General features: G+C 41.4%; 2 protein-coding genes across 2 annotated transcripts; one reads left to right on the top strand and one right to left on the bottom strand.

The window, feature by feature from the left end:
* The first annotated feature begins 576 nt into the window (after nt 1-576).
* fitm1 (fat storage inducing transmembrane protein 1) lies at nt 577-2,324 on the top strand. The gene is made up of 2 exons (XM_076290579.1): nt 577-1,072; nt 1,322-2,324. Exons 1-2 carry the CDS (start codon nt 837-839, stop codon nt 2,001-2,003), a joined length of 918 nt encoding a protein of 305 aa, XP_076146694.1. The 5' UTR covers nt 577-836; the 3' UTR covers nt 2,004-2,324.
* Nucleotides 2,170-6,309, bottom strand: psme1 (proteasome activator subunit 1). The gene is made up of 11 exons (XM_076290580.1): nt 5,606-6,309; nt 5,359-5,391; nt 5,204-5,266; nt 4,885-4,986; nt 4,659-4,713; nt 4,323-4,423; nt 4,047-4,115; nt 3,621-3,688; nt 3,316-3,370; nt 2,565-2,651; nt 2,170-2,443 (listed from the first exon to the last, which is right to left on the bottom strand). The coding sequence occupies exons 1-11, from the start codon at nt 5,642-5,644 to the stop codon at nt 2,363-2,365; spliced, it is 753 nt and encodes a 250-aa protein (XP_076146695.1). The 5' UTR covers nt 5,645-6,309; the 3' UTR covers nt 2,170-2,362.
* Between the last annotated feature and the right edge of the window lie 9,777 nt (nt 6,310-16,086).

Genomic DNA, 16,086 nt, shown 5'->3' with positions numbered 1-16,086 from the left:
TTGTTGCCTGTGGACATCACTCTTATGCAAGAATAAAAAGATATTTTAATGCATAGGACATTCGGCCTGCCTTGATTGTTGATGTTGAGAAACTGGCATAGCTGATCGGTATCACATATGATCAGTAAAGTTGCTTACCTTAAAATAAAACTAAAGAAAATATTCTAAAAAAGGGACGTGGGGTAATCTGAGTTAAATAAAACAGCATGTTTTGTCTTTGACCTAGTTTTGCTCAGTGACTGTGATGAAATACACATCTGCTGGTACCCTAATTGAAAAAAAACAACAAAATCCAGATTAGAATGTTTCCAGAAATGGAAGTGAGACTTAACAGTGAGTATGAGATGTTAAAAAAAACTTTCTGATATGCTGTTGAAACAAAATTCGAAGCATCTTCATAGACAGGTGGAAGAAATCAAAAACAGTGAAACAGTTCCCAGTGAGGTTTCATGCCTGAGGCACAGTGGAGGGTGTGGCCTTTAGGGGGGGGGGGGGGCTGCAAAAACGTGGGGATGGGTGTCACTACATGAGACCACACTCACTCACTGCTGACTGTTGAAGTTGAACAGAGAAGAGGGGAAGAGCGAGAGAGAACAGAGCAGGAAAAACAGGGAGCACAGCAGTACCAGCCAGTCGCTTTGGAACAAGCCATTTGATTTCACACCTCAGCTTTACTATTAAGACCCTGTAGAGGAGTTATTTTGAGAGGACCTCTAGATGGACCACATCAACCCAAAGTGTCTGTGACTTGGGGAGTGTGGATTCTCTCTCATTGGACACTGGCTCTGGATCATTGACCTCTGAGAAGAGAGGACCTGAGGGGGAAAATCGGCAAGATGTCTCTCAGTTGGCTCAGGAAGGCTGCGGATGTCCTCCAGAACCACCCAGCCGTCTTGTTCGCCCTCTCCACCCTGGTGGTGGTGAGCGACCTCACAGCCGCATTCCTTAGCCACAGCTCCTTCAGACACCACTTCCACCTGGTACTCTCCTTCCTGCTGCTGTCTGGGCCTGCCCTGAAAATGTGGGTCTCCAAGTACAGTGTGTTCGCTAACAAGAACCACTACCTCTACAGGTGAGATGTGGATGTTGAGTGTGTGTGTGTGTGTGTGTTAGGGGGACGGTGATGTGTAAAGATTGTTTTATAGGTGTGATCTTTTTTTAACAAAAAGATGCTTTTTTTAATTTCACATGATTGCAATTATCTGTGTCCCTGTCTGTCTATTCTTTTCACCATGTTAATACCGAATACCTTTGGGCCTCATATTTTGTGAGTGAGAGCGAGTCCCTTATCTTCACTTGACTCCTTGTTGCTTCCAATTAGAATGTTCCTGAGTTCTGGTTGGGGCTGGACCTGCGTGCTCGTTGGATCCTTCATGTTCCTGCTCTCCTTCTCCCTCCGCCGCTCCCTGTTTCTCTCCCTCCGTCACCTCAGTCGGCTGGCTGCAGCCAGTGCTGTGTGGCTGGGCCTCCGCTGGCTCTTAACCTCCCTGGAAGACGCCTCTGGCAGCTGTTTCGAGCCTCTCAGCACCGCTCTGAAAGCCTGCATGGAGGCCACATCTCCTGGGGAAGGCTCAAGATTGCTGCTCCGGGACGGGGAGAGTAAGATGAGCTGCCTGCGCGCCGGGTTCCAGTGGCGCGGCTGCGAGGTATCCCAGGAGGCTCTCCTGCTGTGCCTGTGCAGCCTGTTGCTGTTGGAAGAGGTGTCTGTGTTTGGCCGGTGCGTGCGCACCCCGGGAGCCCCCCTCCGACTGCTCTTCCTGCTCTGCGTCTCCCTGCTCGGACTGTGGGTCTTTCAGCTCCTCTGCCTACTGGCTCACTTCTCGCAGTTCCACTCCCAGCTAATTGGGGGCGCTCTAGGTTGCCTGGCCTGGAGAGTGCTCTACCGGGGTTGGTTTAGATTGGACCCAAGCTGGTGCAGTCCGGGAAGGCCCACCAGTGGACTAGTAGCTCCCACAGAACGGAAAGGAGAGGTGAAGAATGGACATGGAGAGATGTTTTTCTAATGTGAGTTGATTAAGTCAAGTTTTTAAAAAGGTTACTACAGCTGACAGACTTTTAGAATTGCAGGGAGACTGAGAAAAATCTCCAGGATGTACATGGGTGGGAAACATCAGTCTTTACAGGGACTGATCAGAACAATATTATAATATAAGATAACAAAATCAAGAGTAATATAATAATTGTTTTATTTTGTAAATGGCATTAAAGCATTCTAATACAGCACAGTGGTTTCTGAAACTGAAAATGACTATGAGCACTTTCTCACTGCTAAAGGGATCAAATGGCATCTCAAAACGACACATAAGAAGGTATGTTTCACTGCCAATGTAAAAAGGTGTGTGTGTGGTTTGTTCTCCTGTCCTCAGTAGATGAGAGCTTTGCAGTCTCCCCTGGGTTTCTTGATTTTGTCGTAGTTCTTGTTGATAATGTCATACAACACAGCCTGAGTTCAGAAAACTCAATCAGAAACAGCAGAACTTACAGATTAAAGAATTACAGAACCAATCCAAATATATAGGAATCTAATCTTAGGCTACAAAAACAGCCATCCCATCTGAACTCACGTATGTGTTGCGGATCTCCAGAACAACAATGCGAAGCTCGCCATACTGATACTGGTCCAGGTCATGAACAAGCTGCCTGTAATCTCCCTGTCAGGGCAGATGCAACAAAAAGAGGTTGAGTTATGCAACAACACTCATTGGCACGGCTATGGCATTCAACAGTGCTGGTTATATGCTTTCAGTAGCCTCCTTTACATGCACACATTTTGTCGGATCGAAGTTCTTCTGATTATGGCATGAATCAGGTTCTAATCAGGTTAAATGTGTCCATGTAAACCCACCTAAAGTTGCTTTCTATCCTCTATTCTCCAGCAGTGATCGCATTACAACTCATTAACTTAGCCACTGTGCTTGTTTATAAGCCCTCATGTGTGGCGTCCATGTAACTAACATGGTGTTGACATAGTGTGAACAATTAACAATTCCAAGATTTCCTTATTGGTTACCTGAGCCAGAATTTGTGGGAAAATGTATTCACTGATTTGAGACCATTGGAGAATCCCACAGATACTTTCATATGTTTATGGTTATGTTTATAATATTTAGCAGACGCTTTTGTCCAAGTGACATCGGGGAACATTACATTAACATTTAAATTAACCGTTTATTGTATAATCAAACAAGCTGAACAATATTATTAATAGACTAAATATAATTGAACCATAAACACATACAAACCACGATGAAAAAATAATTAGTTAGAAACAAGAATTTCTCAGGCCATACATTTTTTTGTAATGGAACAACTCACCACATGTGCTTGTTTGGAGGCTTTGGCCACCGCATCGCCCCTCTCACTGTAGTACCTATAGGGAACAAAACATTACATACATTCAAAACATTAAAACATAACATGATGTCCATATATGCTGTCTATGGTGGCTGAGTTGAGCTAACTTATTCACTCTGAAGAGTTTTCAGTACTTAGTAGTTATTACTACAGTAATTTATTTTAGATTTAGAACAATTTCAGATGTCAGATTCAGATTGATATTAGATTAGATTAGATTTCAGATTTTTCTAAACAGGGGTAATGGGTGGCTTTTTCAGACTTACTTTGAAATCTGTGTCTGGAATCCCTCAATCTTGGTTCGAGTGTTGGTCAGCAGCTCAAACACTTTCTCCTGAAATCATCACACATTTATGAAACATTCTATGAAATAGACCTCATAAAAAGGGAGAATACAGTAGATATTCGAAGTGAAAATGATTAACTATAATGTATCTGTGCCACTTATCAATATATGTGTCTTTATACAAAAGAACATTTAGACATGGGTTAGGGATGACAAGAACCATAAGTTAATGCAATTTTAATTTTCAACTATTAAAGTTTCAGTTTCCTTCAAGCAAATCTAAATTGAAACACAATAAATGTATCATGTGACTATGATCAAAGCAATGTTCTGTATCAGTTCTATATCTGAATTATTCTGCCATTTCTATAACTGCATTACTGAAAAGGAGGAGTTGCAGTCTAACCTGAACTGCCACGCCAAAGTTATTCCCATCCTCAATCCTGGGGATCTGAAGTTGCACCCACATCGACACCTATAAGAGAAAAAGAGAGCAATGCTGGCATGATCACTGAGGTAAAATGTTTAGCCACAAACATTATGTGCATAGTAAGTGGGAATGACAGAATTGTGTGAATATGAGGCTGTGAGTGTGTGTGTGTGTGCGCGTGTGTGTGTGTGTTCATTGCATCCCTCTAATACTGATAAGAGCACTTGAGGCAGAGCCAAGTTGTGACGTTACCGTGTTCAATTTCTCCTTCAGGGTCTGGATGTGAGGCTTAATCTCCTTCAGCAGAGCTTCCAGCCTCTCATTGCAGCCAATGGGACCACAGGGAGGACCAGCTTAACCACAGATAGGTCAGGTCATGTACAGTGCCATGAGGGTCAAAGAAACATTTGCTAATGATGATATCGATGATAATGATGAACAATACTTGAAATCAGATGTTGTTTCTATTACATGACAACCATCTCCAAGTCACTTTAAGGATTAGTTATAAAAAGCAAATCTAGGAATTATTCATTTATGCCAGCTAAAATCTGTATGGGCCCATCAGTATTTCACTATTTTAAATACCATCTTCATCTTCTTTATCACTGTCCTTGTCTTTCTTTCCTTCCTTGGCCTCTTTCTGTTGAAAAAGAGATAAAAAATAAACATGTTAATAAATAACCTATGCAATAGAACCTGTTGAATAGAGTTTGTGACAAATAGAGACTGGAAAACATGCTAAAGCAAGCTAATACTGTATATGTTTAGAAAATTTTGACTTGGGATCTGAATGAGATTGACTTTCAGTGACCTCCTCTTTCTTCTTCCTCTTGAGTTCTTCCTTGGCCGGGTCTGGGATCGGGATGTCAAGGGGAGCCTTCAGCGCAGTCATGTCTTCCAGACTGAGAGAAGACTGAAGAGAACCAACAGTTGAAATCATTGGGAGATGTGCTTTGACTCCACTCTTTATTTAATCACTTGGAGTTATTAATCCCTTAATGTTCCCAGCACTTTACCTCCAGAGAGGATTCACAAAAATGTGTCATCAGATAGTTCAAGTATTAGTGTACAAATACATGTATGCTACTTTGGAAAAAATACTGCTCAGTGGCATGGGTCTTTCATTTTACCTTCAACAGGGCATCCATCTCTGCAATTTTTTGAGGGAAGAATGTTGAGATCAGTTGTTCTGCCTAGAATAGATATAATACAAATGAATACAGCAGACTGACGTCAACACGGAGCCAGAACATTTGGGCAACTACAGGCTGATAGATTGACTTACCTCTGAGGTGAGCTTCTTGCAAAAGCCATCAACCTGATATGAGACAGAATTTTTAGCATTTCCTTTTGATGCCACAATGTTTTGATACTAGGTCACTAGGCCTATCAGTCAAGTTCAGAGTCAGTCAGGGTCAGGTTTCTGCATGCAAACACGCTATCCCCACTCAGTTTAAGTTCTCTAGCTTGTTACATTATATCATAGATCTGTTAAAATATAGACCCACGTTCCTCAAAATGTCTTCGCTTACCTGTTTCTTTGACGCAGGGCTCATGTCCATGGATGTCATTGTAACAATGCGAAAGTATAGGCAATTTGGTTACACAAGAAATATTTTGTAGATAAATTATGTAAACCGTTGATCATTAATAGACGTGCAATATGCAATGGACCTTTCTTGCCAGTTATATCACAACGTTATTCGTATAGCCTACGAAATACGCAGCCGTTACTCAGCAAAAGAAGTGAAAATGAAAGTAAACTAAACGATTATGGGACTTCCCGATTGTCTGTCTTTATTTTAATTCCGGCTGTTGCACACTGGGAATTGTAGGATAGCCTACTGTTTATCATTTCAAATATCATTCGACAGTAAAACCCTGCTTGTCAAAATACTTCTTTCGCATCCGACTTACTTTCAGACATCATTAAAACATAGGCCCTATAGGCTACGATTTTGCCCACTGGTCTGATGTTCAGACGTGTTTAGGTTCTGAAAACAAACGCACTATAGGCTATAAAAAAAGAAAAGAGCAACTTTGAGCATTTCGCACCAGAGGAATTTTTGCAGTTCCTAGAACATAACGTTGAACCCCCTTTTTTTGCATTCACACCAGACTAATTTCGGGATCTAGCTCCTCTGCCAGCAGCTCCTGTAACTCTTTCAGCTCCTACCACAGGGCAGGGTATTTTCCAGGGGGTCAGGATTTGATCGGTTAGCTTCAGCCACTTAGCATGGCATTTGGCCGCCGACATTTTTGAAAACATGGCGTTACATGGTTGCAACTTCCGGCACCAGTTTTTACATGCTGATTGGTAGATGACAGCTCATGCACGAGTTTAGTGTTGGGCACGAGCGTCCTCGCGCGTCCATGTTGGTTTGCATTTCTGGAAGACGACAAATAAAACAACTAACTACTTGGATTAAGCTACTGATACTTGACTTAATGCCTACATGGTTTAGGCTGTATTACCGGACTTTGTGGTAAATAAAAGAAAAATGTTAATGTTGTCATATTAGGCTATATTTGCCGTATATGCCAAGTAATTACCTTAAAGTAACTGACTATGACCATACACTTTGGCAGATGCATAGCAATGACCTATATCCAATTATTAGCCTACTCATTGCGTTGTGTATGAAGACTATTTTAAGCACAGGCTGTAGTTCTGTAGAACGCAACGTCTGGATCATATAACCTGTCTCCCCAAGTGATTTAAAACGAAATAAATGTCAATGACTTATTTCGTTTGCTTTCTTGCAACATTGACATGATTAGGCTATGCATTTGATTTAAATGTTCAGGCTGCCAGTCGAGGCAAAAGCCAAATGTCCAACAACAGTTGCAGACTCTATGCCTGCTCGAACCACAATACCCGAGGGATGTGCGCTTCTATCGGAAGTTTAACTTGCGTTGGCTTCATTTCGTCTGCCTGCAAATGTAGCCTAGGCTTAACAAGCTGCAAATTCACACTGGGTGCAGCAAAAATCCCAGCTATCAACACGTTTCTTACATACCATGTCTACTTAATTAATAGTCATTTTCGTTGGATAGCCTATTGCGTAATAGGCCTACAACCTGTCCAAATATAGTATTTAGGGATTATTATTTGTGAAGCCTAAAGTGACACAATATTGATTCGCATCGTTTATTATCACATATGAACATCACATTAAATAACCTAGGACTTCAGAGACAGGGCAAACTTTACCACCATTCGCAAAATGTTATCCCAACCAATTAAATGAATTTGCGCTTATAACGAGGTGAAGCGCGTTCCCGAACAACTTCTTTTCCTCTGAGGGAATGTTCAATCTTCATCAACGACATACCGTTGTACCTTACGTTGTCTCCGTCTGTAACGTGGAATCTAATAGGCTAATTCTAGCTGGTGCCGGAAACGAACACCCATGAAACGCCATTTTCGTAAAGATGGCTGCTGTCAATTTCATGCTTTTTTGGCTGAAGTAGCTAGCCTAGCATGGGCCATTGAAATGAATGGGGGCGGGACTTAGTCACTCTCTCCAGTTATATATAATACCTCCATGGTATTTTCCCTTCACATAGGAACCTTAGGTCTACGTTGATTGGTCCAACTCATAAGCCAAACCCACTGTCAAATCTGTATTCACAGCCGCACCATCTTTAAAATTTGTGCTACCTGCATAAGCAAAGCATATGGAAATAATGTTTTTCTCAAAGTCAAGGATTCGTGTTTGGTAGAACGAGTCCTGTCGAGTCGAATCCTTCAAAGACGAGGCAAGACTTCTTCTTAACATAGCCTACGGAAACAATGGAACAGACTAGCTAGTGTGCAGGAAGCTGCAGGTGCATTATTAAAAATCATGTGCGCACAGAATTGTGGGTGTTCCAAGCATCTCAAAATGAAGGACTCAGTAGGCTATAGAATTTTAAAGCACCCTTGACATTGGAACAGTGCTTGGCGAGATTCAATGAGGTAACATCCTTGAAAGAGCGGCTTTGAAGGACCCATCCTTGACTTTGAGAGGTCTATATAGCCTACTGTCAGAGACTTTATTGACTCTGCTTCGGTGTGACCCAAATGGATGGTGACCAGACTTGTGCAATGGCATAATGTCTGCTACACAAACAATAGGCCTACATCACACAATTAAAACCTTATATTTAGGCTGGGTATTGAAATGGTCCTTTTGACTAAATGGCGCCCTCTTTGGTAACCACAATTGAATTATAATTGCTTTGTGATATTTGACATCACATGTAGGCTTTTTTCTAATTTGCCCATGTTTTAGTGGCTATTTTTAAGTTCAAGATTTTCATATGAAGGAGGGCACAACCATGCCTCATGTTCATGATGGCTCTTTGGTTATGCACAACCTCTAAAATTCATCAAAACCAGGGCAAAAGTGGTTTCCATTCTATGTCTCCTTTAAAGTCGCATGCAAATAGAGCTTTGGGATGCACCTCTTGTCTTCTGTTATTGTCACTTCCTGTTGTGCTTTGGTTACTTCCTGTCCCCTGTATGTGCTCCTTTGTTTACCCCTGTCATGTGCTTTTGTTCCTTGTCTCTGCCCCTCATCTGAACAGTGTTCCCTGATATTTGCCTTGATTGCTTTCCATCTGTGCCTTGTTAATCTTGTTAAGTGTTAATTATTATTATTAATAATAATAATAGCGCCTTCATGCCACTTCAGATATTTAGAAATGCTGACCCCCGACAGAAGAAAAATGACTTGAACACAAAGTCGGGTCGGAGTTTTTGCTCTGTGACTCGTGCAGAAGTCTTGTGTCCCAAGGTACCAGACTTGATGCCACTATCATATTCTCCAACCATGGTGGCCTTCCTTGCAACAACACAAGAGAGGAATCTCACTCTCAAATAGGCAAGGTAAAGTATCACTAAATTAACACTACAGATAGAAACACTCGCCGGAGCCATTTTCCTTCTTGCTCAACCATTAATTATTAAGTCTCCACAATTTCAGTTCTATTGCTGAAAGAGATGTTATTGTGAGCCTTAAAGGGACACCAGGCAAGCCTGATGCTTTTTCTCTACGAAACTCCCCCTCGCTCGGTCTGAAGCTCTTTTCCGTTTCTTTGCATCTTCCGTCAAGGATTTTCGCTGTTTTTTTGCCGGCTCTGCCATTATACACACGTTTGCAATCGCTTGTTTCGTTAGCCTGCCTCTGTGCTGTGGATGCAGGATGTAAACTGATCCTGCTTCGGTCGGCGGGTATGATACACAGAACTTGCAAGTAGGATATTCTTCCTACAGGCAGTAGGGGCGGGCGAGAGAGTCTTCATTCACCCTGTAATGAGTCATTTAACCATATACCGACTTGCGAAGATGAGTAATTAACACAAAAACGTTGCCCGGTGTCCCTTTAAAGACAAACATGCAGGGCATTACCCAATCCATATACTACATACTACCTGCATGAAAACATTTACTGGTATGGGATCTGCACATCGCCATGGATTATCCATGAATAAACCTGCCTGTCAGATTTTGTGTTGGTTTTTCTCAGAAATGCCAACACCCAAGGCCACCTGTAAGTGTTTGTGTGCGTGTGTGTATGTGTGTGTGTGTGTGTTAGTTATGACAGAAACAATGTCATCCCATTCATGCCACAGAGTTCTTGGACAGAACAAAATCTGTTTTACCACACTTTCTACAACCTTGTGTGTGCCCATACTCACAAAGCTTGTTATGTTACTGAGTACTCCTCACTTAAAGTTTTTACTAAACATTTTCTCTTAAAAGTTTTTCAAAAATCTGCTAAGACTAACTTTTAGAAAGGAAAAATGACAGCTCAAATGATAAGAGAAAGGCTCCATTCCTATGGTCAACATTGATTCTCAAAGCACAAATTTGCTTGCAGTGACCGCCGTGATTGGCTGATGAGCAACATGTCTGTGCTGATGAATAGGCATGCTGCGCTAAATGACGTAAAGGACAAGAGACAAATACATAAATAAAGTAGACAGGCTACAAACAAATGCCTTACCTAATGACAAAGTATGTTTGCAAAAAACCTAAACACATCTTTATGATGACACCTTAGCATTGACAGGAAAGTTAATTTACAATAAAATGTTGCATAGCAGTTAACATTGATTAAATTTTGCTTGTTGGTGTTATTGTATCCCTTTCAAGCTACACAATTATTGCCTCGCAAATGTGTGTGTGTGTGTGTGGATGTTTTTTTGGTGTGTTTAATTGTGTCTGTATCTCCTTGGTAACTAGGAGAGTTTCTAGAGTATGATTGACTCATGAACATGACAGAGATGATGAGTCAGCAAGTTTGAGAATCAGTTATTGTGTTTTTATTTCTTCAGAAATGGCAACACCTAAAGCTAACTGTAAGTGTGTGTGTATGAGAGGGTAGTTATAACCCTTTACAGAACAAAACCTGTTTTTACCAGTTTGTAACCATGGATGTTGTTCTTACATTCAACCACGTCCTTGCCAAACATGGCTCCCAAGTCTCATGCATTGGCTGTGAGAAATGTGCAATTGACAGACCTCACATGACACTACGCTTTTGTTTTCTCAAATGTAATGTTATAATTTGATTATGAAATAAGAGATTAACTGACGATGGAATATATTCAGTTTGTACATTTAGTTTGCATAGACCATAAGCATTAGTGTTGGTATGGTGTTACAACATTAAATGTCCCATTTAAGTGTAGTTACGTAGGCCTATAGAATTTATTCTAGTTAACAATTTGTGATAGGCTACAGCAGCAAGTGACTATTTTGGACAGCATGAGTGACAGGCTATTATTTACACATCCCCCCAAAGGTATATTCTGATTACGGGGGCAAAATGATCCAATTCTCTTTCTCAGACCACACCACCATTGTTCAAGTGCAATGTCCAATGTAACCAGTGGGTGGTAGAAGAGCTTTCGTTGGGTAAAATAAACATTTCCATTAAGAGATTACATGATAAGCTTCATCAGGGTAAATCATCTTCTCCTTAGTTGTTGTTGCTGTGCTGCCATGAGTTTTGCAAGCAGTTCAAAGCTGCAGCATTGTTAGATAGTTGCTGACAGATATCATTGAACTTTCAATCAACCCATTGGGTACAAGTTCCACCAAAGGCAAACAGGGACACAAAGAACAATACCAAGCAAAGGAACCTCCTAAAGCTGTCAACAAACAAAAGACAGCACATCAGTAGATTAGATCAGCAGTATCAGCAAAGCAGCAATGAAAGAACTTTCCATGCATTGCTTCAGACTAAACATCCAGATGGGGCTTTTATTATCACTGGACTTCAACCATTGCAACCTTAAAACTGTTCAACCTAAATTTCACCAAAATGTCTCATGCTCCACAAGAGGCAGTATAACATTGGTCCCTTTCCCACCGTAACGTTCCCAGAACCAATTTGGGGATTATTAAGTTCCTCTGACCACAGTTCCTGTAATTCTTTCAGCTTCTACTTCAGGGCAGGGTCTTTTCCCTTTTCTGCATAGGAACCCTTAGTGACCTAGGTCTATGTTGATTGGTCCAACTTATAAGTCACATCCACTGTCAACCCAAATTGAATGGGCAATTTGAAATTGAATGGGCAATGGGGCAGTAGGCCACGACTGGGGCAGTAGGCCCCAGGGCCTACTGGTTAGGGCTTCGGGCTTGGAACCGAAGGATTGCCGGTTTGATCCCCGACCAGTAGGAACGGCTGAAGTTCCCTTGAGCAAGGCACCTAACCTCACTGCTCCCCGAGCGCCGCTGTAGCAAGGCAGCTCACTGCTCCGGGTTAGTGTGTGCTTCACCTCACTGTGTGTTCACTGTGTGCTCTGTGTGTTCACTAATTCATGGATGGGATAAATGCAGAGACCAAATTCCTTGTATATGCAAGTATACTTGGCCTTGAAACCTGATTTACATTTACATTTTACAACCAGTTCCTATGGCCACTTGGCCAGTGCGAATGCAAATGGCAATGGCAGTTAGTAGAACTGTCACAGTCCTCCCCCACCTTGGTCATTCTGACCATCTCTCTTTTGTTTCTCAAGTACACCTAGCCTGGCTCCGCCCTCCTACGTACTTCCGCTTAATTTTCATTTTTCTTCAGTACGTCGTCTGGGATTTCGGTATATTCGCGGGTTTTCTCAGGCCAAATGTTACCTGTCCAATCAGCGAACAGAGGGGGTGGCTGAGAACGATGATGTTGAGGTCGTGCGCTAGTTTGAGCATGACACACGTCACAACCAAACGTTAGCGATTGGTTAAGGCAGATCCAGAGTGGCTCTGGGCAGATCCAATAGTTTTAAACTTCAACAGAGGACTCGCCTTCAAGGACATTAACGCTAGACAATGGAAAGTGGCCAGACTCTCTGTACATTATGAAATGTACGAGAGTCTGGTAAAGTACACCCCGGTCATCAAACGTGTAAAACCAACACAACCAACACGAAAAACCAACCAGTCATAATATTCCTGCTGATCTCTAAACACAGGGACAGTACAGATATCATACAGTCATTACATAGAATCATACTTTTAGTATCAAAGTGACTCACTAATGAGAAATGCAGAACATTAAACCACATATTGGAATATTGGACATAATGCAGAACATTAAACCACATATTGGAATATTGGACTTAATTCTATTCCACTTTCTCTCACCTCCAAGATGATCTCCAAGCTCGGCCAGCTTGGCATCAGCAACTAATTCTGCAACTGGATTATGGACTTCCTTACTAACAGACCCCGGACTGTTAAATTAGGGAGTCTCTCCTCCTCCGCTATCACCCTGAACACTGGCGTGCTGCAGGGCTGTGTTGAGCCCTCTGCTCTACTCCCTCTTCACCCACGACTGCGCCCCTGTCTATGGCTCCAATGCCATAATCAAGTTGACACCACAGTGGTGGGCCCGATCAGAGAGGAGGATGAAACAGCATAATAGGGATGAAGTTCAGCACCTAGCTATGTGGTGTAAAAACAATAAACTGGCACTCAACAACCAGAAGACCAATGAGATCATTGTGGACTTCAGGAAAACTAAAAGCAAGGCACACACCCCCCTCCACATCAGCGATGCTGAGGTGGAACGTGTGTCTAGCTTCAAGTTCCTTGGGATCCACATCACAGAAAATCTTTCTTGGTCTCTCAACTTAAGTCTGGTGAAGAACTACGGACCCTTAAGAGGGCACACCTATGTCCTAAGATTCTATCAGACTTCTACTGTTGTACCATTAAGAGCATACTCACAAACTGCATCTCTGTATGGTACGGCAACTGCAACACCGCCGATCACAAGGCACTACAAAGAGTAGTGAAATGGAAAAGGACCATATAGGCCCAAAGGACCATTGGCTCCCAACTCCCCTCCATCCACAACACATATCATAAACACTGTACAAACAAAGCCAAATCCATTGTCAAGGATGCCATGGTCTTTTCAGCCTACTCCCATCTGGCAGGCAATACAGGTGCCTGCCCTCCCACACCAGCAGGCTCAGGTACAGCTCCTTTCCAGAGGCTGTAACACGGATGAACAAAACTACACCTCCTGTCTAGCATTTGCACTTTAGCTGTTTACTTGTTTACCTGTTTACTTTTTACTTCTGCACTGTTTACCTGCTTAGATTGACTGCACTGCACTATTTACCTGTTTACATTTACTCCTGTACTGTTTCATCAATGCCTTTGTACTGCTAACACCCAAAACTACACAATATATTTATTTTTTTATATTCCATAACCTGACCATAAACCTGTGCAGTTCACACACACACACATATATATATATATATATATATATAATGTTATTTATATAGAATGTATATTTATACTCTCTGTACATACTCCTTATCTGTCACTGTAGACATGTCATCTGGAAAAATTGTATTTATCTAACTATACACTGTTGTACATAATTAATATCCATCATACACAGAATACTATACTCAACCTGCACTTTGGTATTTAATGCTTCTTTGCACATCTGGTTGGATGTGAACTGCATTTCATTGGCTCTGTATCTGTACTCTGCTAAATGACAATAACATTGAATCTAATCTCATCTAATCTAAAGATTTATTTATCTGCTATTTGGACATTAGTGATGTAGCCTATAAATCCATCATCCTGTTGACTGGGCCAGTGTGTTTTCTGATCAAGTCAGTCAAGTGGAAAAGATGTTGTAAGAAAAATTGAGTGCAAGCAGACAGAGGCAGGTTTGAAAACTGAAAACATGGTGAAACATTTATTGGTTAACAATGGTGTTAGAACTACGAGTTCGGAGGCCAGCATATGAGCTCGGAGGCCAGCATAGCTCACCGCTTATGGCGGCGGCCAACTGAACCTCCAGAGCTGCGTCTTCCCTCTGCATTTAAAGCCTAGCCCACCTTCTTTGATTGTGTCAAGAGGAAAGGACTCATCATCAAATGATTAATTGTCATCATGTGTCCTCATGTGGTTATCATGATTGTCTAAGTTACAATGGGTCATGTGAGCATTTGATTGACAAAGGTCACAAGGGCAGTTTGGTTGACAAAAGGTTTGGCATGATCAAAGGCTGGGGTGATGATTAAAATGAATGTTAAAATGCCTACACTCTAGAATGTTAAAATGCATACACTCTGGAATGTCTCACTACAAAGACAAGCCATGTTCCACTAAAGTGGCATCATCTTATCACACAGCAGATTCAGCTTATTTTAGTGCAATGACTTTATTCACCAGGTAATACAGTACTTCCAGCATTGTTTAGACTGTCAACTGAAAGGGCTTGACATACTTGCTCTCAAGTTTGAGTGTATGCAGGGTCCTTCACTCTCCGCTTGTCAGACACAGAAATAATCTTTATTGCACGTCTGTATATTAAAGCCTATCACTTGGCTGACAATTTAGGGGTTAGACTAATTATCTCAAAGTATTGCAGAGCCATAACATTGGGAACATGAGCTGAAATAGGATCATATTTCTTACTTGAACACTTTGCAAGACAGAAGGAGGTTGAGGTGTAGGCCAATTAGACAGTTGGACAAGCTCTTTGATAAGAAGTGACATTTTGCACTGCTCAGAGGAATTCACTGACATTCTGAACCTCCTAAGTGGAGAGCGTGGACAATTACCCATTACAACACTGACTGGAATATTTGGATGAAAAACAGTCTGCCAATCTGTACTTGTACACTACTTGTTTATCACTGGGGTGCTTTTACAGTATTTATTTTCTTTGTACCGAAAGTTCAAAAGTCAACCTGAAGTTCTTGGACCATCAGTTATTTATTGATTTGATAATGTATTCCCGGCGATTACATTGTGACTCTGATACTAGAGCTTTAGTCTCCCAACAAAGTCCATGGGGCAAAGGCTGCTCTGCAAAAGTAAAGCTGTGCAGAATGAAAAACAAGTGAGGGGATGCGAGGGGATTCTAACAAATATCAAAATATGAAACATTTCTTTGTACAGAAAACCTTATAGTTACACATGCAAAAGTAATTGATTGTGTTTTTTTAAAACATGCAATTTTGAACAATAGGTCTGAACACTGAACAATAGGTCTGAACACTGTGCAAATATTCAACAATATACACAAGTTGCCAAACAAGGAAGTGGCAAAGTGATGGGACATTTTATTTCAACCTAAATGCACCAATGTCTAGTGAAGAATATAATCAGAGCCAAGTATTACTTGGAATACTTCATGCAGCCAGCCCCAATTAAGGGCTATTTTATACGGCCTAGATCTATTATGGCCATTTCTGCAGAACGTCATAAAAACAGAAATGTATACAGTATTTTTTATATACAGAAAAGAGATGTTTGCCAGCATAACACACATAAAGGAGTATTTAAATTTTTTTCAGATCTGGAATCAAGTAACTAAACTATACAGTTTGTTTTTAGAAAACGTTTGTGCCAACACGTGGCTGGATTACATGCTTTCAGGCCATGGTTTATCATAGCCTGACGTAGTCATACTCAATTCTAGTCAGAATTTGAGTCTGATACTGCTCCATAGAGCTGTGATTATGGGGCGTGTTTCAAACGAACCAG

This window comes from Alosa pseudoharengus, unplaced genomic scaffold (genome assembly GCF_046254945.1).
Source record: "Alosa pseudoharengus isolate Yale_2024_CS ecotype anadromous, Long Island Sound unplaced genomic scaffold, YU_APseudo_1.1 YU_APseudo_1.1_scf_18, whole genome shotgun sequence".
NCBI classification, from domain to species: Eukaryota; Metazoa; Chordata; class Actinopteri; order Clupeiformes; family Clupeidae; genus Alosa; species Alosa pseudoharengus.
Note: the sequence above shows the minus strand (reverse complement) of the source record. Positions and strands in the feature narration are given on the sequence as shown.

Excerpts from the sequence above, each read along its gene's own strand:
- psme1 (XM_076290580.1), bottom strand. The coding sequence starts at position 5,644 with ATGACATCCATGGACATGAGCCCTGCGTCAAAGAAACAG. Across the intron at positions 5,267-5,358 it reads GCAAGAAGCTCACCTCAGAG|GCAGAACAACTGATCTCAAC; the intron begins GTAAGTCAATCT and ends TATCTATTCTAG. Across the intron at positions 4,424-4,658 it reads TGATAAAGAAGATGAAGATG|CTGGTCCTCCCTGTGGTCCC; the intron begins GTATTTAAAATA and ends TCTGTGGTTAAG.
- fitm1 (XM_076290579.1), top strand. The coding sequence starts at position 837 with ATGTCTCTCAGTTGGCTCAGGAAGGCTGCGGATGTCCTCCAGAACCAC. Across the intron at positions 1,073-1,321 it reads AAGAACCACTACCTCTACAG|AATGTTCCTGAGTTCTGGTT; the intron begins GTGAGATGTGGA and ends GCTTCCAATTAG.